General features: G+C 45.3%; 1 protein-coding gene across 1 annotated transcript; it reads right to left on the minus strand.

The window, feature by feature from the left end:
* Positions 1-3,589: 3,589 nt before the first annotated feature.
* LOC146007218 (uncharacterized) lies at positions 3,590-24,735 on the minus strand. The gene is made up of 5 exons (XM_083145570.1): positions 24,584-24,735; positions 20,236-20,354; positions 9,077-9,181; positions 6,127-6,230; positions 3,590-3,826 (listed from the first exon to the last, which is right to left on the minus strand). The coding sequence occupies exons 1-5, from the start codon at positions 24,707-24,709 to the stop codon at positions 3,654-3,656; spliced, it is 627 nt and encodes a 208-aa protein (XP_083001696.1). The 5' UTR covers positions 24,710-24,735; the 3' UTR covers positions 3,590-3,653.
* Positions 24,736-24,942: the final 207 nt, after the last annotated feature.

The raw sequence follows: 24,942 nt of genomic DNA on the forward strand, positions 1-24,942 counted from the left end.
TCCTCGCCCCCTTCAGTGTGTACTTCCTCATGCTCACAGATTATCAATTCATCCCCGCTGGACTCCACAATCACAGGTCCCGTTATAATCTCTGGAGGCAATTCCTGGTCTTCATTGAATAATTTATCATTTTTATAAACATCATCTTCTCCACATTTTGCGGAGGCAACCTCCTTCACCGCTCACTAACCAGGTTCCCCTCTGCATTAAACTCTTTCGGAGTATACACTGGAGGGGGGACAACTCAGGTAAAATAGAGCCAGTTTGTACAGGGGCTTCCAAACTGCCTTTTTTTCCTGCCAGTACAGCGAAGGACTGTCTGACATGTCTACTTGGATGCTGTCACCAAAGTAATCCTCCACCATTTTTTCAATGGTGACAGCATCCAATGCAGCGACAGTAGACATGTCAGCAATCATTGGCAGGTCCTTTAGTCCGGACCAGATATCCAAACTCCCTCCTGCCTGCCCTGCATCCCCGCCAGCGGGTTGTGTGGGAACTCGCAGCTGTTTCCTCGCAGCCACAGGTGTGGAAGAAAATGAAGGAGGAGCTGTGGCCGTGTCACGGTCCCCTTCAGATGACAATCTCCTGACCAGCAGGTCTTCGCACCTTTGTATACTTCCACCAGAAACAAAGACACAACATACGCTTTAAACCAAAGATTGAGCACGGTTTAACAGACTGACCACCCTCGTATCCTGGAAAAGCGTATGGAGGGCTTCATCCACAAGAGCTACATGCTTTGCGGAATCGCAATGCTTTAGCTCCTCCTTCACTTTCTCCAGCTGCTTCTGCAACAGCCTGATCAGGGGAATCACCTAACTCAAGCTGGCAGTGTCGGAACTGACTTCACGTGTGGCAAGTCAAACTGCTGGAGAACCTTGCACAACATGGAAATCAGCCTCCACTGCGCTTGAGTCAGGCGCAGCCCTGCTCCTCTGCCTATGTAATAGGTGACCGTGTAGGCTTAAATGGCCTTTTGCTGGTGGTGACGCGCTGAGTGGAGTTCCAGCGCGTCACCACCGTCTTGTTTAAGCTGATGGCAGGGCAGGTTGAGGAGTTTTTGCTGCCGCTCCATCCTTTGGCAGGCAGTGGAATTTTGTGGAATTTTGTGGGCCACCACAAGCATCTCCTGCACGCTCCTATCACTTCAGATGAAATGCTGGACCACTAAATTTATTGTGTGGGCAAAACATGGCACATACTGGAAATTGCCCATCGTCTATGCCATCATTAATACTTGCAGTTGCAGCAGATTCAGAAGTAGGAGGAAGCGGCCCTTCATCTTTCCTTATTTGATTCTCCATATTTTGGCTCTCCATTATTTTTGTGGAGTTATGCAATATATTACACCACAAGACAGCATGACTGGAGTGCAAGTATATATGGCAGTAGATGCACCAGTAGAGAGGTATTATATATACGGCAGTAGATGCACCAGCAGAGAGATATTCTATATACGGCAGTAGATGCACCAGTAGAGTCGAATGGTATTATTTATAGGGCAGTAGATGCACCAGCAGAGAGATATAATATATACGACATTAGATGCACCAGTAGAGAGGTATTATTTATACTGCAGTAGATACACCAGCAGAGAGGTATTATATATACGGCAGTAGATGTACCAGTAGAGTCGACTGGAATTATTTATCCGGCAATAGATGCAGCAGCAGAGAGATATTATATATACGGCACTAGATGCACCAGCAGAGAGATATTATTTATACAGCAGTAGATGCACCAGCAGAGAGATATTATATATATGGCAGTTGATCCACCAGCAGAGAGGTATTATATATATATGGCAGTAGATGCACCCTTAGACTAGTATTATTTATACGGCAGTAGATGCTCCAGTAGAGTCGACTGGTATTATTTACCCGGCAGTAGATGCACCAGCAGAGAGATATTATATATACGGCAGTAGATGCACCAGCAGGGAGGTATTATATATATACAGCAGTAGATGCACCAGTAGACTGGAATTATTTATACGGTAGTAGATGCACCAGTACAGTCGACTGGTATTATTTATACAGCAGTAGATGCACCAGCAGAGAGATATTATATATATGGCAGTAGATGCACCAGAAGAGAGGTATTATATAGATACAGCAGTAGATGCACCAGTAAAGAGTATATATAGTTTACTTTAGTTATGTACAGCAGTAAATGCACCAGCAGGGAGGTATTATATATATACGGCAGTAGATGCACCAGCAGAGAATATGTTTACTAGTTATATAAGGCTGTAAATGCACCAGCAGGGAGGTATTATACAGCAGATGCACAAGCAGACTGGTATACAAGTGGTTTATAACAACAGTGCACATATACTGATTGAAGTGGCCAGGTACTGGCTGGTCTGGCAGAGCACACGCCAGAGAGCAGAGCAGACAGTGGCACTAGTAGGCATTGGCAGTCACCCCAGCAGCAAAAAAAAGACAGCTCCCTAACCTACCTAACCCAACAAAGCTCCGCACAGTCAGCAAACTCCTACCCCTAACCTTCCTAACTCACGAGTGACAAATGGCACCCGATTCTCGCGGTTATATAGAGGTCTGAATCTCGCGAGAATCCGGTGCCCGGCAATGACATTTTGCCCGCGCGCCTGGATTCGAGTCAGGTGGGAAGCTCCGAGCGCCGCTCAGATCCGGGCTTGGATTGCTACCGTTAGTGCGGGCACGGATCTGGGGAATCCGAGCCCGCACATCTCTAGTGCATACTGTCCTGCTTACATTTGGCTACTTGGTGATGTAATTGTGCTACAGTTGGGGGCGCTATCCAGGTTCCACCACCTGTAATTGTAGGGGGAACTCAGTTCCACCTCCACCACAGCCATGCACAGTAATTCCAACCAAAATGCCTGTCCCCACGGCTCCCTTTTCTGGCATGGCATATGTGATGTCATGCTGTAACCACCACTGACGTGAAGAAGAGAGGAAAGGAAGCTGCTGGAGGGACAAAGGGGAAATGAGTTCCATCAACTCTCCAGGACCACTTTGAGCCCTGAGCCTGTCAAAGGGGGGCCTGGGGTACAGTATGCCCTGCACCCTCCTCTTATTCAGGCTATGGAAGTGGATCACTTGCTGCAATACCTCCCACAAGAATCAGTACTGTACTGTACACTAACTCAGGCCTGGCAAGAAACCAGCAGGTCCTGTGGCTAGAGTCTAGGTGTGACCAACCATGGATGCATGGCCACACATGCTCAGTCTTAGATTCAATAACTCTTTGACAGGGATTCGATATTTTTGCTATATTTGCCAAAGGGTGAAACAATCATTAGATGGTTGCCGATCATTTAATTATTCCCCCCCCCCACACACACACACACACACACACTCACATGAGAATGTACAGTATGTGTGAGTGAACATATCTATTCGCATGCATTTGCAGCCGTTCGCTCTGGGAGGGGAGCAAATAACTTTTATGTTCTTCCTGTATATGCTTTGCATATTGGCTTCCCAATGCTATATCAGCTACTGGTAATTATGTAACTGACTGTCCCCTTTAACAAAAAACGGTAAAGAATTCACAAACAGTACATAGATTTTATTTTTGTTCCAAAACAAATGCATGGGCAGTTATTGATATACATTTTCAGGCAGCATGCATGACATCATTTGATGATTTCCTTATTTTGTTTAAAACAGGTTGGTCTTTAACATTATCTCAATGAATTCACTCATGTCCACTGCCCGATCTCCATTTTTGTCGGCTGCCTGAAGCATCTCTTCTAGCTCTTTGCTTGAAAAGTGAATTCCAGCTAGCTTAGAGGCCTCCCTTAAATCCGCAGCTGTTATTTTCCCATCTTTATCTATAAGCCGGGAGAGAATTACAATGTATGGCTTACTTGGAAACATGGGGCCAAATGTAAGAGGGTGAGAGAATCAGAAAGTGAGAGATTTTTGGAGAGTTTTGCACAATTTTTTAAAGCGGCAATCAATTACGTGGCAAAATTAACCTGGTTGATCTGTGTAAATTATTGCTGCTTTATAAAAATGAGAAGACTCCCGAAATCACTCACTTTCTCAATACAGTATATATATTTATCAAGGAGCCCACATACACTCCGTAATGGTTAGGCAGACTACTGAGGCGGCTGGCCAGACTCCCTCTGGAGATTGGCTCTAAGCAAGGGCGCTACCCATTACATTTTCCCAGTGGGCCCTTTGTGCATCAGCCCAACACTGTATTTGTGCATTATATAACACCTATGTCCCTATTTACTCATTCTAAGCATGCTTTAGATCTTTGTTAACCCTTTGAGTGGTGGGTTTTGCTGGGGCAGGGCAAACCTAGTAGGGCAGGTTTGTCCTGCCCCAGCAAAACCCACCACAGAATCTAGGAAGCCGCCGCTCCCTGCTCCTCACCTCCCCCCCCCCCCCCCTCACCTCCGCTCCAGCGTAAGTACGGGATGTTTTGCGGCGGCTCGGGAGGACTCGGGTGCCTGAACTCTCCCGAGCCACACCGACCATCCCCGAGCCTGCCACCTACGTCACAGTGAATGGCGGCAGGAGCGATCCGGGTATGATCGCTGGAGCGGAGGGGGTGGGGAGGGGGAGGCGTCAGGAGGGGAAGGGGGTGTGTGACAGGGATGGACCCCTAAAGGTAGTGCGCCAGTGGTGCTCCGCTGGAGGCACCACTGGCGTGCACCTAATGTAAAGTGGTATTTCCGGGCATACCACCCAAGGGGTTAATGTAGGAGTCTGATACATGTGAGGAAAGATAAAACTTGACAGAAGCTGAGATATGTTAGTTCCTCATGCATAGCGAGATTATGCACTCTTGTAAGATTCAGCTAGACAAGTAAGAGGAAGGAATTTAGTATGCTTGCTCAGTCTGTACTATCCTCTTACAGTGTAAATAGTGTTTCTCTTTTACCCTGCTTCACTCCCATCCTTCATCTTCTTCACTAAAGTTCCTATGCTATTGTGTTTTGTGAAAAGTGAATGAATAAAAAATTAATTTAAATGAAATCAATATTTGGTGTGACCACGCCTTGCCTTCAAAACAACATCAATTCTTCTAGGGACACTAACAGTACATTACATCATTGATTTTGTATGATTATAGTCAGGTGTATGATTTATTCCATCATATTAAACCGATGATGATGATTATCATTTTCATATGTAGGTTGAAACATTAATTAACTGAAACAGAAATAGCTGTGCATGATCCTTAAAACTGGGTGAGGAACAGCCAAACTCTGCTAAAAAGGGGAGGTTGTGGAAGACAGTTTTGTGTGAAAGTCTTAATCATTCAACATGGCAAGATTGAGGACAGCAACAAGACACGTGGTAGTTATACTGCATCAGCAAGGTCTCTCCCAGGCAATGATTTCAAAGCAGACTGGGGTTTCAAGATGTGAGATTCAAGTACTTTTGAAGAAGCACACAGAAATGGGCACCATTGAGGACCGTAGATGTAATGGTCAACCAAGGAAACTTGCATTAAATGAAAGATACATCATTATTACTTCCTTTTGGAATTGAGAGATGACTAAAACATCATTGTATGTCTAAGTGTATAGCTAATGGCATGGCATTGCACCCAATAGAATCGCATGCGACGGCATGCGACTTAGCGGGAAGTGCAATGCGATGCGATCCCCTGGGGCCAACGGAGCAGTGAATAAATTACATTAAAAAATTGCATTGCATCGCACGGCACTAAAATGGCCCATGCGATGCGATGCGATTTTAGTACGGGGAATAGACCTGTACGCTTATCGCATACTGGGCGCCCTGCTCGGAAACAAGTACCCACTATAGAGGAGAAAAATTGAGGACTTCAAAAAAGTACAATAGTAAAAGAAAAAAGTAATGCTAATGATAAACTATGTAATTATATAAAGTAAGAGGGAGAAAGAGAGGAGAAAATCAAGTATGTTTTTGTGTGTGTGTGTGTGTGTGGGGGGGGTTGCTGAAGAGAGACAGGATTACATTGCATGGAAGGAGCAAGGAGAAGCTCATTAGTCAGGTGTGGTGTACAGTCAGATTAATTTTTCAAATCATACTGCAATTGCCACATTTGACTTCCTTCATTAAGAAATAGCTATGAATTACAAATATGCAGCAATTTTATAGTTAGTAAAAAGTTATATTTTCTCACCAAAATCAATGACTGAAAATCCGTTTTTGAGTTCTCTGTGAAAATCTCGTGTCACACCCTGCCAGTCTGTAACAAGTTTCTGGAATGCGTTGAAGTTGAGATTCCTAAAGTGGGTGAGATAGAAGATAATAGGAGATACAGAATGACCTAAAAGAATGTAAAATCAGCAACACATTTCAATGTCTTACAGGAGCCAGAAGCCATGTTTTTCAATCTATTCTTTTATATACAGGGCAGGTCCCTGACTAAAGGTCCATACACACTGGGCGACTATGCCCAGCGTGTATGGATAGCGATGATCTCAATCATCACTGCGGGGAAAGCCGTTCAGTGCATACACACTGAGCGGCTTTCCCCCTGCCCGGCGCCGACGGAGGGGGAGCACGGCGTTGCATAGTGGAGCGCTATGCAAAGCCGTCCTGAAAGCCGCTCATCTGCTGGTATAACCATAATCATGACACCGACCAAGTGAGTAGGTGATGTTACTTTAGTATTTGCTAAATGAATACTGTATATCTATATACCAGTGACGGTTTTTACCTATGGGCTGCAGGGCTGCGCCACCCCCCAGGTAAAATCTGCCACTGTGTGAAGCCAGATGCAGTTACAGTACTGCACAGGCTTCACTGTGACTGGCAGTGGCTTCTTGTTGGAAGTCCGACCTGCCAGTCACCCTAGGCAGTCACATTGGGAGGTGTTCCCGCTCCCTGGGTTGCTGCGGCGGCAGCCCATAAAAACAAGTTCTGGGCATGCGCAGTACCGAGGATGATACTGCGCAGTACCGAGGATAATACTTCGCAGTACAGAGGACGATATTGCGCATGGGCTAGAACGGGCTCTGTGAATATGCTTCTATGGACTGCTGCCAAAGCAGCCTATAGAGGCTGGGGGCCAGCGCATGCCCAGTACCGAAGAAGCTACTGCGCATGTGCTGGTCACGCACCAGGAGCGGGGACCGACTGGAAACCGGCGGTGGGGCCTAGCAGTGGCAGCAGCAGAGGGGGAGAGGGGCCCGGCACTGCAGCAGCCCCCCTTCTCCACAGAGGTACGAGCTGCCACTGTATATAGTAGCAGTTTACTAAAGTTTATTCTTGTACTAGTTTCTGAGCATATGTTATAGTCTCAAGTGCAATGAGTGCCCTCTGGTGGATGAACAAAGTTAACTATTATTATTATCTTTTATTTATATGGTGCAAATAGCGTTTTGCAGCACCTAACAAAATGCATTCCGAATTTGAGGGGCAGGCAGGCAGACAGGGGTGGCACAGATGGGGTAGAAGTGACAATACAGAAGTGAGCATGTAACAATGGGTTAGAATGAGAAATATTCGGGTTGGATGAAGTGGGTCTTGAGAGCCTGTTTCAAGTTTTGTAGAGAGGTGGAGAGTCAGATAATTAGAGGTATATAATTTCAGATGTAGAAAGCACCACGGCCAAAATCTTGGAGGCAGAAATGGTGGAAGTAATCAATTGGCAAGAGAGGCGCATGTATTTGTGGAGCGAAGATGGCGGGTGTAAAGGGAGATGAGGTCAGATGTATAAACGGAAGAGAAATGGGTGAGGGCTTTGTAAGTGAGTGTGAGAAGCTTATTACAATGGTTTTATCACTCTTATCTATACGTCTTGTATGCAGGGCCGGCAACAGAAATCTCGGGGCCCTGTACAATGATATTTCTGGGGCCCCCCACCTAATCCCAAATCCACACAACGCTCTTCTGCATGAGCCTCATTTAACCTTTTGCTGCTCCAGATCCTGCTTTCAGGTGCGGACTTCTCTCGTTCTCAGTCCTGCTGGCTTGGCTCCTGGCTCCTGCTGGCTGCTGGCTCTGGCTGCTGCTGGCCTGTCACTTTCACAAAAGAATGCTGAGCACTACGAGCAGGCAGGGCAGGTCTTTCGCAGAGTGCGGAACAGACGACCCGTGCATGCGCAGTAAAAGTTCTGGAGCCAGAGACTGAGGCCACAGCACCAGCGGCAGGTACAACTGTGTGCCTGCGGCCCCAGGCCGTGCACACACACAGAGTAGATGGCTCTGCGCGCCAAGTGGCAGAGCACATATACAGAAGATGGCAGTGGCACACCGTGAGTCATTCAGACTGAGCCAAAAACAGATGGTGCACAGTAGACGGATGGCCCGCAAGGGTCACTGACAGGCCAGCTAGTACAGGCAGTGGCCATACCGGGGTATGGAAACTCTGGGGACCTTCAGATCTCTGGGGCCCGTCACACTTGTCCCCCTTGACCCCCCCTGTCGCCTGCCCTGCTTGTATGACCTACTGCAGTGATGGCTAACCTTGACACTCCAGCTGTTGTTGAACTACACAGCCCATTATGCTGGGATGTGTAGTTCAACAACAGCTGTAGTGTCAAGGTTAGCCATCACTGACCTACTGTATATTGACTCAGTCACATTTGGCAACTATTACAGCTATGTATGTTAGCTTCACTTTGTCATTAAAATTCTGATTTAAGATGGATTTCTAAGTTAATTTAAGCACATACTGTATAAAAATAAAAACATGGCAATGGTGGAGTTGGAGTGCCATGTGAAGTGGGACTCTCTTTCCAACGGTCCCTGTTGGAAAGTACCCCAAAATCAGAGAATCAAGACAATTGTCAGACCACCCTCCTAGTTATTTTTTTCCACTCAGGGTGCTTCGTCGGAAGACCTACATCTTCCTCTATCTCTAGTGAAAACTGACATGTTGTGGGCCCCACTTAAATGAATATGTGACACAAAATGTGTCATGTGAACATGTCGTCACTGGTTTCATTCTCAAAAATATTTCTACAGCCCCACCGTGAAAATAGCATGTAATGTACAGTGTAATGAACCTATAATTGCAGCATGCCTCCTTTCAGCGAGTACCATAGGTGTTTTTGTATTGATGCTCCATACTTACGGTTACTTTGGCGGTGCTTGGCACAGTTGGCTTAATTACCAGCACTTACCCTTCATTAGAATTAATGGATTTTCTTATGAATTCCTTTCTTTCATTGGTGACTACAAAGCCAAATAATTCTAGAGCACTCTGCACTTCATTTTCAATGAGAAATCTAGGGCAAAAACGATGTGTTTGGTGAATACAGTATTTCTTTCTATAATGATGTTAACATTACAGTGCAAGTGAAGGTACATTCCTTATATGGCAGTACGGATGGTGTAATGGTTAGCATTACTGCCTTACAGCGCTGAGGTCATGGGTTCGATCCCCACCATGGCTCTAACTGTGCGGAGTTTGTATGTTCTCCCCGTGATTGCGTGGGTTTCCTCCGGGTACTCTGGTTTCCTCCCACAATCCAAAAATATACAAATAGGTTAATTGGCTTCCAACAAAATTAACCCTAGAATGTTTGTGTGCCTGTACATGTGGTAGGGAATGTAGATTGTAAGCTCCACTGGGGCAGGGACTGATGTGAATGTTCAAATATTCTCTGTAAAGCGCTGCGTAATATGTATGCGATATATAAGAAACTGGTAATAATAATAATAAATTATAAAAACATCAATTGCAGTACAGAACGCATGTGCCTAATGTCTACATAAAGATAATTTGTTTTATAATTTAGTTTAGTACTGCTCACATTTAATTCAATTTAATTGGACTTAATTTATGTAAAATGATAAGTATAACACTACAGGGATGATTTAAATATAAGCTACTAAAACAGACAAGAGACCTGATTGAAGGATTGCGAAATCGCTTTCCTGCTGATTATCGAACGACCGTGCCTGGGCACTGTACGCAATGTGCATGCGGGGGGACCTTCCTGTGAACAAAGCCATTGTGTTGCCATTCGCAAAATGATTGACAGGAGGCCGCTTATAAATGGTGGCCTCCTGTCAATCATTTTGCAAATGGCAACATATTCTGGGAATGCCCCGGCATTTTCTGGGAGTAAATTCGAATGGATTCTCCCCTTTTGAATGCGTTTGCAGCCGTGCACAGCTTCCGGGATCCACTCTGACGTGGCGGCATATACCTGATCGCTGGGTTCCAAAGATTCACAGCACAGTGATCAGGTCTGAACCAGGCCCAAGGAGTGGTGTTGCCCATAGTCAGATTCTGTCTATCAGTCTCTAGGATGTAATGGAGAAATGATAGCTACAGTAGCTTCTGATTGGCTGCCATGGGTAATCCCCACTTTTGATTTTTAGAAAGATTATTAAACATACCCTCTGCGTGAGTTTAAATGGGATGCGATTTTTTAGTAAGGTTCTGAAATCGCACCTTAGCGCATTTTTCAAAATCGCATTTTTTGGGTAGAAAATCAACTCTTTAATAATATGCGAATTTGCTGCAAAAATATGTGATATGGTGCGATTTTTAGTCATGAAACCATGCGAATTTGAGGACATGTGTAATTTGGGAGACATGGTAATGTGCATTTTTGTGTAAAAAAAAAAGGAAAAAATGGCATGGGGTCCCCCCTCCTGGGCATAACCAGTCCCAGGCTCATTGAGGCAAAAATATGGGGGGAAAAAAGCATAGGGGTAAGTGAAGGGGAGGGGCGGGGACCAGTGCCTGGGGCCTGGACTAGAAATCAGTCCCGGGTCCCAAAATTCCTGGTGGCAGCCCTGGTTGGCTTTATGCGGGGGAGGCCTGCTGGGACTTGTAGTTCACATGTGAAAAGCTATTTGTAATTTTTTTTTTACGTACCCCATCCAGGTCTGACCAACCATAGTGCGCATGGTGTGGCATGACACCATGTGCTGTTGGAGCCCGGTGCTGTTCCAAAATACGGGGGACCCCCACTTTTTGGTCCCCCGTATTTTTGGAACCAGGACCTGTCCAAGAGTCAGGGGCTGGTTTGAGAAATATGGGGACCCCTATGCCTTTTGTACCCCATATTTTTGGAACCAGGGCCAGCTCAATGAGCCCGGGGTTGGTTATGCACATTAGGAGGAACCCCACGTGATTATTTTTTTTTACGTTTGCACATTTTTTAAGACAGAACCATGCACAGATCTCAATGATCTGTGCATGGTTCTGTCAAATTCGCCTGTCAGAACCTGGTCTATTTTATTTGCAATTTTTGGTAACGTTTATCAAAAATCGCACCCTATTACATTTGCGAGTTGTATACTTTATAATGGGAAAATATCTGGATGCGAATTGAAGTGTGAGAAAAAAAATCGACAGGTCAAAATGTGCGATTTCTGCCACAAAACGTACGTTTTTACCGCAATTCGCATCCTATTAAATGTGCAATTTTTGGAAAACATGCGATTTCGGGCGGTTTTTGCGGAAAATTCGAAAAAGTCAGAAAATCGCATCTCATTAAATCTCGCCCTATGTCTGATTTTAACATCTTTAAAATGTCCCTCCCTGGGAGATTCTCCAGAGGGGAGATGCGTCTAATTACTGAGGGAAGTGGGTTTGGTGCTTCTCATAAAATCATATCATTGCAATGCTGTCCCTGTCATTAACTTAGGGTATAGGGTATATATTGCTAGGTGCCGGGTTGATAATGTGTCATGTAAAAAGATTGTTGAAGTAAATGATTATACTGCATTATTACCCAACAACCTTACCATTGTAACTACTTCATAAATGAACAGTAAAACTCAATGTCACTCTTATGCGTCTGCTGTGTCTAAGGTGGGGGTTGGGGAGCTGAGAGTTCTTGTCCTCTAATTTGGGGTCGAGAAAAGTGGAAGAAAAACTGTATGTGTATTGGGTTTTTCAATTTTATTTTCATCATACAAATCACAGTAGCGTATGTTAAAGGGTTATGAAAACAACGCACATAACAGTGAGAGTAACAATAGTACATTTCGAGTGTTGAGGTATACAGTTAGGCAAACCAATTGTCCTCCAGCAAAAAGTACAATATATGTTCTAATTAGTAGCTTTCCTAGGAATTTCTTAATCCAGAAAACAACACCATTTGTATGAACAATCAGAATACACATACGTCACTCATAAACGTCAAAAGTACCCTGTATCAGAAGGTATATATTTGGAGAATAAGAATTTTGGGGGGGAATTACGCCCAACGGGGAAAAAGGAGCAAGGGGGGAGGTGGAGGGGGAAGGAGCAATAGTTTGATGTTTGCTAACTATATTGTTGAATGTCCAGTGTATATTAGGGGGGGGGGGGACAAAGAGGGAAAAGGGGGGGGGGGGTGGAACTTATCTGTGCATGGTAGGAGGTCACAATCATCATAAAACACAAAGCAGAATATCTGTAAGACCTCTGTCTTGTGGGGAAGTCAAATACAAGGACAGTATAGGCATTATTAAAAGCTATGGTCACTAAATGATATAGGGCAGTATTCAATGAGAATTTTGACTATGTGCAGCGAATCCTGTTTAGGATTCGCTGCACATTCGCCACTGCCCGCCGCGTTCCGAAACCTCGCCGGCTCCAGTATTCAACGAGTCAGGGGCTCACTGCCCCTGGACGGTGAATTTTAACTCCTGCGGCGATGCCGCAGGGAGCCTGAGGACGGCGGCAGGCAGGGAGATTTGTTTGTGGGGGGGAGGTGGGCTCCCCGGGAGCCAGGCAGCACAGGCTGCCCCCCGGGATAGCCAACAGGGGACCGGGTATTCACTACACCCGATCGTGCATATGTAATGATCGGGTGCAGTGAATATATGAATATCTAATGAGCGGCTCGGCTCCCGGCCCCCTGCTGGCTGCTGTGTAAAAAAAATTTAAATTAAATATATATTCATGTGCTTACAGCACATGAATAAAAATAGCATGCCCCTCCTCAGAAAAAATTCCTGATTTCTGACACCAAATGTAAAAAACAAAATACTTTATTTTAAAAGTTCACATTCCACTTCACCATAAAAAGATAGCGATTACTACTCGGTGAATCATGGCGATAAAAACCTTGAAATGTATTCGCCATCTGGTGATTGAATAGGGTGATTCAACGTTTTAGTCAAAAAATCGCCGTACAGCACGAAAATAGCACAAAATGGCGAATCAGCCTCATTGAATACTGCCCATAGTGTGTTATGCGTTCAAGTCTGGGTACAACAGTATATGCTAGATCAAAAAACTTCATGTTACTACATGTTTACAGAGGACGAGTCAACAATGCAAAATCTCAACATTTCAATAAGACAACGGCTCCTAGATCGCCTACGTCAGGGTTGGCAAAACCGGTCCTCGAGATCTACCAACGGTCCATGTTTTCCAGATCACCTAGCAGGTGCACAGCTGTAATCAATACTAACGGTCCCATTTTCAAACCTGCTGCATTCATTCCTACTATAGATCCACAGGTTGCCTGGAAAACATGCACCGTTGGTAGATCTTGAGGACAGGTTTGGCCACCCCTGGCCTACGTGATTCGTCACTCCAAGCTCCTATGCTCTCAATTCTAGTGCATTATATATTCGAGATCGTGATTCAGCTGAACCCAGGTGTATGAATGGTCCCCACCTTCTCATAAAACCAGATGAAAGTGATTGGGTGAAATACAGGGAGTAAACATCTAGATTCCATCTGTCAAAATTCAAAAACAATATCGGACTGGGTGTAATTGCACTTTTAAGGAGAAAGCAGTGTAGGTCTGTCTTATACATCCATTGTAACAACAACATAAATCTATTTGGTGTGTGACATACTGTGGCCCATATTCAATGCAGCCAGTGAGGGGGTTAAACTGCGGGGATCGCCGAAAACAAGCGACCCTCACCGTTTAACCCCCGCACCGGCCGCTCACCCTATTTTACGTTCTGGGGGAATCCTTACTGTCAGAGGACAGCCAGGATTCCCCCAAAAGACGAGGCTCGTGGCTAATGCAAGGAGCCCGCTGCATTTAGCCACGCGACTAGCAGTTTTAGCGACCACACACTCTGTTTCCCCGTCGCTGCAAAAACTTAGCGAGGGGGAAACGGCGTGTGCAGTTGAATACTGACCGTGTGAGCTGTGACAGCGAGCAGTCAGCACTGCTCGCTGTCACAGCTCGCACAGATCATTGAATATACCCCTGTATGTTACCATGTGCAACCTTAAATTAATTTTGTACATTGGTTATCTTGTTAGTTTGACAGTGTCTAGGTTGCCAGTCATTAGACCTTGACAAAAAGTTGTCCTGCACTGTTAATATTGACAAATGGTCGCGCTATGTGAGGGTCCGTTCTACACAAATTGGGGTCTACGTGCTCAGGTGTCCACATTGACAACAAAAAAAGTTAGAAACTCATTCCGGCCTTTTCATGTGTCAAATTTTCCATGTCAGCCTTTTGCTTGTGTTAACCTTTTGTCACTGTCGACCTTATACATATCAACCTATTGTCAATGTCGACCTAGTGCATGTCAAACTTTTGGGGTCAAACTATTGCCTGTCCATCTAGACACTGTCTATCCTCCTATCCGCCTCCACAAATAGGTTAAGGCATGGTGTTTGTCTGAGTGCCGTATTGAAGTATATTTTCAGAGAAATGTGGGGAATATTTGGGATCAGCGAGATCATTTTAAAACAGAATAGAGATCTAAGAGAAATATGTAGATATGAGAGTTATCAGAAGTGATTATGGCCTTTCTGTCGCCCGGGGCAAAAGATTCATCATGGCAATCTACCCCCTCCCCATTCCCATACATCAGCAATTAATTGTGACAATCCTCAGATCTGGAGATGATTGTCACAATTAATCTTTAATGTGTGGGCTCCCCTTTTGGCAATCCCAATCAACAATTAATAGGGATGGCCAATCGATTGCTGAATCAGATTTTTAAACATGTTTAATAATCTGGTATTATCTGCCGTTGTTTTTTTTATATGTGTAGGCATTCTCGTTTCGTCTTCTTCTATTTACATTATGAAAAGAAGTAACATCTGAAATGACAATCGATTTGAGGTGATGTATGGGCACTTTCCAGATATGAAGATGCAATCTTTAGACGGGAAAAATCTGCTGATCACTGAAATAAATCTGTAATGTGTGGGCAAGTCAAATAGATTGTAGAAACCATTTATCTGGCCAAAAAAATCACTGGATCTCTAAAACCATTAATTGTGATTGCTGATGTATGGGGCTCATTACTTTCTACCTCTATGACTACCATATAAAACAGAGAGTATCAGTGACTGCCATGTACTAAAGATAGCATTATAACTACAACACATAATATTAGTGAAGTCTACAGACAGTACTAGTTACTGCGATATACTGTAGTTCAAACAGCATGTCACACACCGGATTGGCAAGCTACAGTATTGTACCCTGTGATGTCACTACTGTACATGGCAATCATCCCTCTTATTGGCCTTTCAGGACATGTTTCGGTACTTGTGTAGTTTCACGGCGCCGGAAGTGCAGAGGCTCGCGTGCCGCTCTAGCTATGAAACTTGGCAGCCTGCCAGGTAGCGTAGCGATGCGCGTGCCAAATATAATGAAGTGTATCATGTAAAAAACAGACAAACGGGGCTTAAAAACAGACAAACGGGGCTTATAAATCGCACACCCCGGCACACCGCTGGTGTTCCCAATGTAGACGCTAACTTATTTAGCGTCTCAATTCACACTCCGGGCACTTCGGCTTAGACGCGCGCGGACAGCGTTACGTAGTCAATCAGGGAGCTACGCAGTTTGCGTTGTCAGTCAATCAGTCAGCAGTAGCCCTGTATGAGACACTGAGGTGAATGTGTTCCTGAATCAGCCTCACTATCCACGCCCACCCGAAGCGTGGCGAGGGGCGGCGGTACGCGTCCTACGACCTTTTCATACCCCCACTATCCACGTTGGCGTGGAGTTGAGAATAGAAAGTGTGGCGAGCGCAGCGAGCCACCGAGCCCGAAGCGTGGCGAGCGGACGCGGATACCTTCACAGCTATCCGCGTCCCCTCGTGGGCTTCACAGGTGTCAGCGTCCGCTCGCCACGCACCGAGCCCGAGCGGACGCTGACACCTGTGAAGCCCGCGAGGGGACGCGGATAGCTGTGAAGGTATCCGCGTCCGCTCGCCACGCTTCGGGCTCGGTGGCTCGCTGCGCTCGCCACACTTTCTATTCTCAACTCCACGCCAACGTGGATAGTGAGGGTATGAAAAGGTCGTAGGACGCGTACCGCCGCCCCTCGCGGGGCTCGCTGCGCTCATCACGCTTCGGGTGGGCGTGGATAGTGGGATTTACACGGTCCACAGCTGTGGCGTCCACTAGTGGCACAATTGCGTCTGAATCTCGCGTACAGTTTAGAAGCCCCGGCATCGCTGTGCCGGGGTGTCCACTTTAACATACCCCCGTTGTCAGCGGTGCCCAGGCGCTGCCTATTTCACTGTGGAACTACAAGTGCCACAGTGACATTGACCTGTCAGCGCCTGGGCAGCGCTGCTGCTGGCCGGCCGCTACGCTGTTTACGTACAGCTAGAGCGGCACAAGCTCAGTCAGACAGAGCTAGAGCGGTGCGAGCACACTCTGTCTGAGCTAGAGCGGCACGCGCACGGTTAATCAGAGCCTCTGGCAGGCTGCCAAAATTCTGAGCCAGAGTGTGCGCGCGGCGGCGCCGTGAAACTACACAAGTACCCATGTTTCATGCAGTAACAGTACCAGAGGTAGTTTACTTCATTTGGCCCTGTAGGACTTGAGTGCTGCCATCTTACCTGAGATCAGCTGACCGCAGTTCTAGACTAGTTTCCCTGCACATGTCTCCGGAGACTTGGCAGCCATGGTGCTCTATGTAAGCCTTTGGTCACTACTCATTGCCTGTATAAATTCTGCTGTAACCTGCTTGCTAGTGTAGTTCCAGATTGCCATTTCCAGAATTTGGCTCCACAGGCCAATTTGCTTCATTAGCTGCTGTCAGTCTCAAAGTGCTATCCATTGTTTGCTAAATTCCCTGTATATTTCTGAGATACTCCCAGCACTGTGTTCCTGCTGTGCTGTCGGTATAACTAAGTGCTTTCTCCAGTTGCCTGTGTGCAGCTGTGATAACTGAAGTGCCAGTCATTACTATTAAACAATCTCACAGTCTCCAGGGAGTCTCTATTGTGCTCCAAGTACCAGCTATTATTACTGAGCTTCTCTCTTTCCATTGTGCTCCTGTTGTTCTCCGAGTACCATCTAATACAGGGGTAGCCAACTCCAGTCCTCGAGAGCTACCAACAGTTCACATTTTCCAGACAACCTAGCTGCTGCACAGGTGCACTCATTACTCACTAACACATTTTAAAAGATCCACAGGTGGAGCTAATTACTTCACTTGTGATTCTGGGGTAGATTTATGTACCGGCGATCAGGGGAATCTGCGCTATCCCTGTGCATTATAGCAGGGGATAGCGCTTCCCCTGATCTATCACACCCGCCTAGCGTTTACTCTAACGCCGGCGGTGTGGGGCAGGAGGCATAGCGCAGGGGCGATATTTTGCACTGCGCCCCTGCCTCCTGCCAGATTTATGAACGGTCAGCATCGCTGACCGTTCCCCCGCCTGCAGCTGTCGACTTCGCCAGCTGCAGGCGGCGATGCCCTATACCTACAGCAGGGACAGCGCTGTCCCTGCTGCTGGCGCTCAGCTGCACTGGGATCTCGCGAGACTAGCGAGATCCCACGCATGCGCAGTCAGCCGGCCGGGGGGAACGAGACGGCGCATCAGTATTAACTGATGCGCTGTCTCCAGGAGGGACATCGCCGGAGGGGGGAGTTAGCGCTCCCCACTCCGGCGGCAAGATCTTAATAGATCTTGTCGGTGTCCCCTCCTGCTTCGCCTCGCTAATGAGGCGAAGCAGGAACTGTTATAGCGGCGCGATAGGCGCCGCTATAATAAATCTACCCCTCTGTGAGGAGATCTGGACAACATTAACTGTTGGTAGCTCTCGAGGACTGGAGTTGGCTATCCCAGATCTAATATAACTGAGCATCTACCAGTCTCCTATGTGCTCCAAGTTTCCGCTATTACCATTGTGCACCACTACACATTACAATTGCTGCTGTGTTAACAGAATGCAGAGTATCCTCTGAATATCTATTGCAGGCATGTCCAACACTGGCCCTCCAGATGTGGTGAAACTACACATCCCAGCATGCTTTGCAATAGTTTTAGCATTCTCTAATCTAATAGCAAAACTGTGGCAAAGCATGCTGGGATGTGTAGTTTCACAACATCTGGAGGGCCAACGTTGGACATGCCTGATCTAGTGCTAATTGACTGTCTTATTTCCTCAGAAATGTATCTGTATGGGCCACTCTCTGCAGTCACCCAACTTAACTATATTTTCCAGCCCTTAATGCTACATCATGCCTTACAAATCTCTCTCTACCTGTTTTACCACTATTAATAAACCAGTTAAAGTTCTTATATGAGAAGAAAAACCATATGAAACCTCTTAGTTGTCATTTTAAGGCATCCAGCCATATACAATCCTTGGGTCCTGCTCAGACAAATCATAGATCCTAACAGCATAAATGATGTATATATACTACAGACAGCATTAATGCCTGTTATATGCTACACACAGCATTAATGACTGCCATATGGTACACACAGCATTAATGACTGCCATATGGTACACACAGCATTAATGACTGCCATATCCTACACACAGCATTAATAACTGCCATATGGTACACACAGCATTAATGACTGCCATATGGTACACACAGCATTAATGACTGCCATATCCTACACACAGCATTAATAACTGCCATATGGTACACACAGCATTAATGACTGCCATATGCTACACACAGCATTAATGACTGCCATATGGTACACACAGCATTGATGACTGCCATATGGTACACACAGCATTAATGACTGCCATATGGTACACACAGCATTGATGACTGCCATATGATACACACAGCATTAATAACTGCCAAATGCTACACACAGCATTAATAACTGCCATATGGTACACACAGCATTGATGACTGCCATATCCTACACACAGCATTAATAACTGACATATGGTACACACAGCATTAATGACTGCCAAATGCTACACACAGCATTGATGATTGCATATGCTACAGACAGAATCAACAGCTGCCATATGTTACAAACAGCAGCGATGGCTGCCATTTACTACAGATATGACTAGAGACTGCCATATACTACAGACAAGATTAGCGACTACTGTATAATACAGACCGCAACAGGGACTGCCATATACTGTTATCTCAATTAACCCCGTTAAATGATTATCCCCTTATTCATATTACCCAACATAAACCCAACCACCCACCCTCCTCACCCTAACTTATCAGTTGTTGGAGGTTTCTGTTAAATGTGTTCTGCTTTAGTTGCAGCCATCAAGGTTGTGATGGTCTGTGAGGAGGAAGTGGGTAAGATACTGTAGGGGCCATACATCCTGTTGCCACAGAACACAGTCCCTGAGAAGAAGCTGACCATCACCTCCCGGCTCTTCAGTGCTACAGCTGAGACAGCTGAGACAGCTTCCTTCTGTCTCTATGGGTGCATGCCCAGCTCGCTCCTCCACTGATGTGTATGGGGGACAAGTTAATGTATTTTAAACTTATTACAAAATTGAGCAGTAATGCACAACTCCTCTGAAGATTAGCGATGCATATATCATATTGAACTTCAGTGATCTAGTTGGTTAAACCTCAACTGATAGTCATCATGACAGCAGATATGGGCCTAATTCAGACATGATCACATGGCTGTGAATACGCAGGCCAGGTTATTATCAATAGACTGTGCATCCGTATGGCCCAAAGTACGCATGCGCATGGCCATCCTGCAATAAGATCCTGCTCATTAATTTGATTGCTGGCCATGCGCAAGTTTATTGACGGAAAGCCAGCCTTTGGTTGTGGTAACCGGACGTTTTCTGGGAGTGTCTGGCAAAAAGCAGGCATGCCCGGGTGTTTGGCGGGAAGTCATGTGACGTCAGCTCCGGCCCTGAGCAGCCTGTTTCTATCATGGCCACCAAGTAAGTCCCGGGTTACGCACGGACTGCACACACTAGGAAACTCATTAGTTGGTGAGGGGTTGTGAATGGATTTACAGCTTATCGCTGGGCTGCATGGGGTGGCAGGGCAGAGTATACCTGATCGAAGGGCTACAAAAATGAACAGGTCTGAATTAGGCCCAGCTAATTCCAAACATGTTAACTTTTAAATATTATGCCACTCAATTGTTTTTATTATATTTTGTATTCTAATGCTAAATGCAAGGCATTAAACTCACCCTTTGTTATTTGAGTCAACACATTTGAAAACAAGCCTTAAGTCTTTTGTGGTCCTTTCTCCATTATTAGTTGATGTAAGCACTTGTTGATTTTTCCAGTCTTGAAGAGCCGCCAGCAGCTATATAACACACAAGGGTATAACCGATAGTCTACGATTATTTAATGTTTTACACAAGTAACATAAAAATACTGTATATCCTCTAGAGCAGTGGTTCAAACACCGGGGTGCCTCTGGCACTTGCAGTGGTGCCTTGGATTGCTGGTCCTGGACCAATTCAGATTATTTATGGTCAATGCAATAGACAAAACCAGTGCCAATCATAAAATATATGGACAAACAGAAGTGAACCAGAGGTGGATTTTCCACAAGACAACCTAGGTGCCTGCCTAGGGCCCAACAGGTCCCAAGGGGCCACTTAAAGATATCCCAGTCATCCAAAATGTTCCCAGAGGCGCATTGCCCAACTTCTGCATGATGTCATGACATCATATGGACCTGACCACACTCCCAAAGTCCCTTTAATGTTCTTTGATATGATAAAAAATGTAAGGTAAAACGACAGTCAGTACACTTTACATGTGACACAGGTATTAAGCCTATTTCCAAAAGACCTAGAGCCTGATTCAGATTTACATGCAATGCTGATGTTCATACAGCTGAACATTTATTGGTACTGTGCATAGCCCAAGGTACTCTATCGATGCCACCTGCAATCTGCAGCAAAAATATAGTGCTATGGATTGTTGGATAGAACAGGGCCCCAAACCGGTATCTTGTCTAGAACCCCATGAGATCTAAAACCATCTCTAAAGTGAACCCTATCCCTTACTACATAATTGAACCTACGAGTAACATATAAACAATTTATGTGTATGCACTTGACAATGCCGGCACCACCGCAGGGTCCTGTTATGCTAGACATTGCTGGGTACAAACATTGGCCCTTATTCAGATCTAATCGCAGTACAAATTTGTTCTCAAAATGGGCAAAACCCATACTGCACTGCAGGTGGGGCAGATGTAACATGTGCAGAGAGAGTTAGATTTGGGTAGGGTGTGTTCAAACTGAAATCTAAATTGCAGTGTAAAAATAATGCAGCCAGTATTTACCCTGCACAGAAACAAAATAACTTACACAAATCTAACTCTCTCTGCACATGTTACATCGGGAGCCGGACGGGGTCCGGACAGTCGGGATCCCGACTGTTAAAACACAGACGGCCGGGTTCCCGACGGCCGTCAGCTATTTTCCCTCGTGGGGGTCACGATCCCCATAGAGGGAGAATAGAGGTACTTATGTATTATCTGGACTCCCATGTTAAATGCACCCCATTTTTTCATACCCCTACTATCCAACTACGCATTGAGTTGATTTTATATAGTGTGGCGAGCGCAGCGAGCCACCGTGCCCGAAGCGCGGTCTCCTAAGAAAACCGGGAATCCAGATATTATATAAGTACCAGAATAGAATAGGTGGCGAGCGTAGCGAGCCCGCAAGGGGCTTTGTTGCGCTGGCCACGCTGTCTGACACTGGCCAGTCGGGATCCCGACGTCGGGATAACGACTGTTGGGATCCCAACTGTCGGTGAAACATACCACACCCGTTACATCTGCCCCACCTGCAGTGCACATGGGGCCTTATTTTGGTTCACTCTTTCTGACAAATTTCTTCTTAGATGGACAAAACCATGTGCACTGCAGGTGAGGCAGATGTAACTTGTGCAGAGAGAATTAGATTTGGGTGGGGTTTTACTTCAAAGTGAGATCTATATTGCAGTGTAAAAATAAAGCAGCCAGTATTTACCCTGCACAGAAACAAAATAACTCACCCAAATCTAATTCTCTCTGCACATTTTACATCTGTCCCCCTGCAGTGCACATGGTTTTGTCCATCTAAGAAGGATTTTGTCAGAAAGAGTGAACTAAAATAAGGCCCATGGTGTTGCCCATTTTGAGAACAAATTTGTACTGCAATCAGATCTGAATAAGCACCATTGTGTAGTCTGTACGCAGCTTTATCTTTAGGATCAGTTGCTGTCTTTTAGGTGTTTGTAACCTAAAGTTTTTCTTCCTTGTGTACTAACATTAACCTAAACCAGCGGTTCTCAATCTGTGGGTCCTGACCCCAAAGTGGGTCCCGACCTTCTCAGCATGGGGTCGCGACTCCATTTTGCTGACCATCAGGCTGATGACTTTTCGAATCTCAGTCAGTGATTGAAGGAGTCTGAAATATCTGTTGAATTGTCTGTTACTTAGGCTCCTCCCATCATTTTGTGCCTCCACAATGCTGCCATGTATGTGCTGTCTGCTGACTACACATGTGATGTGATGACTTTCTGCAGTAACTTGCTGGGATCTCGCAATTATTTTTATTGCCTGATGGGGTCCCAGAGCAAAATAGTTTGAGGACCCCTGACCTAAACTAAAACATTGACCTTGACTGAACTCCACGTGCACTAACCTTTAGTTTTCTTATCAATCCTTGATTATTGTTGTCTTCCTGATGTTACATTATTGTTAGTTTTACCTTGCTACTTTTGTCAGTGGATTTGGTACTTTGATATTTTTCATGGTAACATACTTAACTATGCCTAATATATAAAATCAGAGACTGATGAAAATGATTTTGTCACATTGGAATGTTATGACAGTTGACCTTTGACCCCTCCCAGCAGTGTGAAGCCCTGTACACATGCATCAATTTTTCCTGATTTTTTTAGTTGTTTTTGCTTATAGAAGCAAAATTGAATCGAATCCTAAACAAAATCGAATGGTTTTTGTGTCACTTTCGATCTACATTCGATTCGATGCGCGCTCCCGTTTTCACAAAATCGAACAGAAAAATCTACTGTGCAGCCAAGGAAATATCGAATTCGATTTACTAAATCGAATGTGTACAATGTACCATGAATGTAAATCGAATTCGATATCTCATGCAAAAGTACAGATCTAATGCCAAATCGAATGGAAAGATCTAATGCCAGATCTAACAGAAAATCAAATCTAACATCGAATCAAAAGCAAATCGATGTGTGTGTACAGAGCTTTAGTGATACACAGGAGAGTGAGGGAGACGTAATAGAGAGACACAGTGGGGGAAGGCAAAGAAGAGTATTGGGGTTTGGAGAGAGAGAGAGAGAGATAGAGTTGGGGGGGGGGGGTTCGAGAGAAGAGAGAAAGAGAGGGGAATTACAGACAAACTGAGAAAGTAATACCTATTTTCCACAAGCACTTGCTTATTAACCCAGGTTTTTTGTTAGTGGAAACACAAAATCCCAGCTTGACTGACCCGGGACTCCAACCCTGGTAGTTACCTTGGTTGGACCAGGGACACTCGTGGGTCCAGGGGCAGTGGAAACAAGTAACCCAGGTCAACGCGACCTGGGTCCCGTTCACTGCACTGTAAAGGCGCCGCTGGGAGATGCTGTCATCTCCCAGCACCGCCATGGCCCTGCCTGCCAATGACGACACCAGCCCGACTTAATGACGGGTCGGGTTTCTAATGGAAAAGTGCTGGCGAGCCGGGTCACAAGCCGGGTCACAAAATCCCTGGTTTAGCTCGGCTTGCTAGTGGAAAAGTGGTATAAATGACTAAAAGCCAGGTAATGTTGTCAGTACAGCTAGTATTAATATATAATAGTGTGTGTGTGTGTGTGTGTGTGTGTGTGTGTGTCCCCGCGTGTGTGTGAAATCACTCAATGTACTACCTGCTAACATATTTATAAGTATAGGGACCTTGTGGCTTTCTTTAGTTTATGTTCCACAGTTCAACAGTTTTCAATTTTATTTTTGTTAAATTTACAGTAGGCTTTGCTATATTATCCCTTTAATCCAGGTCCCATCTAGATTCTAGAGCTAGCTACCGTAAATGAAAGCAACCATTTCACATGGCATTATTAGCCACATCATTTGTGTAAATCATAGTTGTCAGGATATCATCTATATATATGTGCCTAGTGTCTGTGAGTCTCCGAAACACTGCCATCTGCTGGCAGACAGTAGAACTACATCTCTTTCTCACACATGCACAAACACAGAAGGTAGCAGACTAGCTTTCCAAGCTTTTGCTTTGAGTGGGCTTACTAGTAAGTCATATGATTGCGAGCTTCTCCCCTTCTGCTCCACAGGAGGTTTCTGTCCTCGCCTTAGGACACCTGCGTAATGATTTGATAGGTGTACCGCCCCCGTCAATCTCCCCACCTGTCCCTGTGTCCAGAGCAGAGCTAAGGAGCTGTATATATTGGTTGAACGTCCATGTTTCCCAAAGGTAACTCCCAAATGATTTTGTTTGCATTTGTTAATCTGTCACATTTTCTCCCAGCACAATTAGTAGACAATGACCTTACCTTTTCTCCCGGGACAGGAGGGGGGATTTGTGCTAATTCAGGTACAGACTTTTCTATTTCATTTACTGCCGTGTGTGGCAATGTTGTCCCAGCCTTTTTCTTCAGTTTCTTTTTAGTTCCCAACATTTCTGTTATCACTTTAAAGCTTTTGTCAGAACATTAGTAGCTTTGTTTGTTTGTGTTTCTATGAGTAACTAGAAAGCAAATATATAGCCACTAGGGGGAGCAACTACATTGTGTACTGTACCTTTTACAGACTTCTATTCTGAAAACAGCATGTAAAGATATTTATGTATTTATTACCAATTATTTATATACAGTAGCTCAAACAGTGGGAGACGTGTTAACAGGGCCGTATT

Source organism: Crinia signifera, chromosome 6 (genome assembly GCF_055691185.1).
Source record: "Crinia signifera chromosome 6, ASM5569118v1, whole genome shotgun sequence".
NCBI classification, from domain to species: domain Eukaryota; kingdom Metazoa; phylum Chordata; class Amphibia; order Anura; family Myobatrachidae; genus Crinia; species Crinia signifera.

Coding starts and splice junctions, on each gene's coding strand:
- LOC146007218 (XM_083145570.1), bottom strand. CDS start 24,709: ATGTTGGGAACTAAAAAGAAACTGAAGAAAAAGGCTGGGACAACATTG. Junction 20,355..24,583: donor CTCCTGTCCCGGGAGAAAAG/GTAAGGTCATTG, acceptor TGTGTTATATAG/CTGCTGGCGGCTCTTCAAGA. Junction 9,182..20,235: donor GTTGACTCAAATAACAAAGG/GTGAGTTTAATG, acceptor TTTTTGCCCTAG/ATTTCTCATTGAAAATGAAG.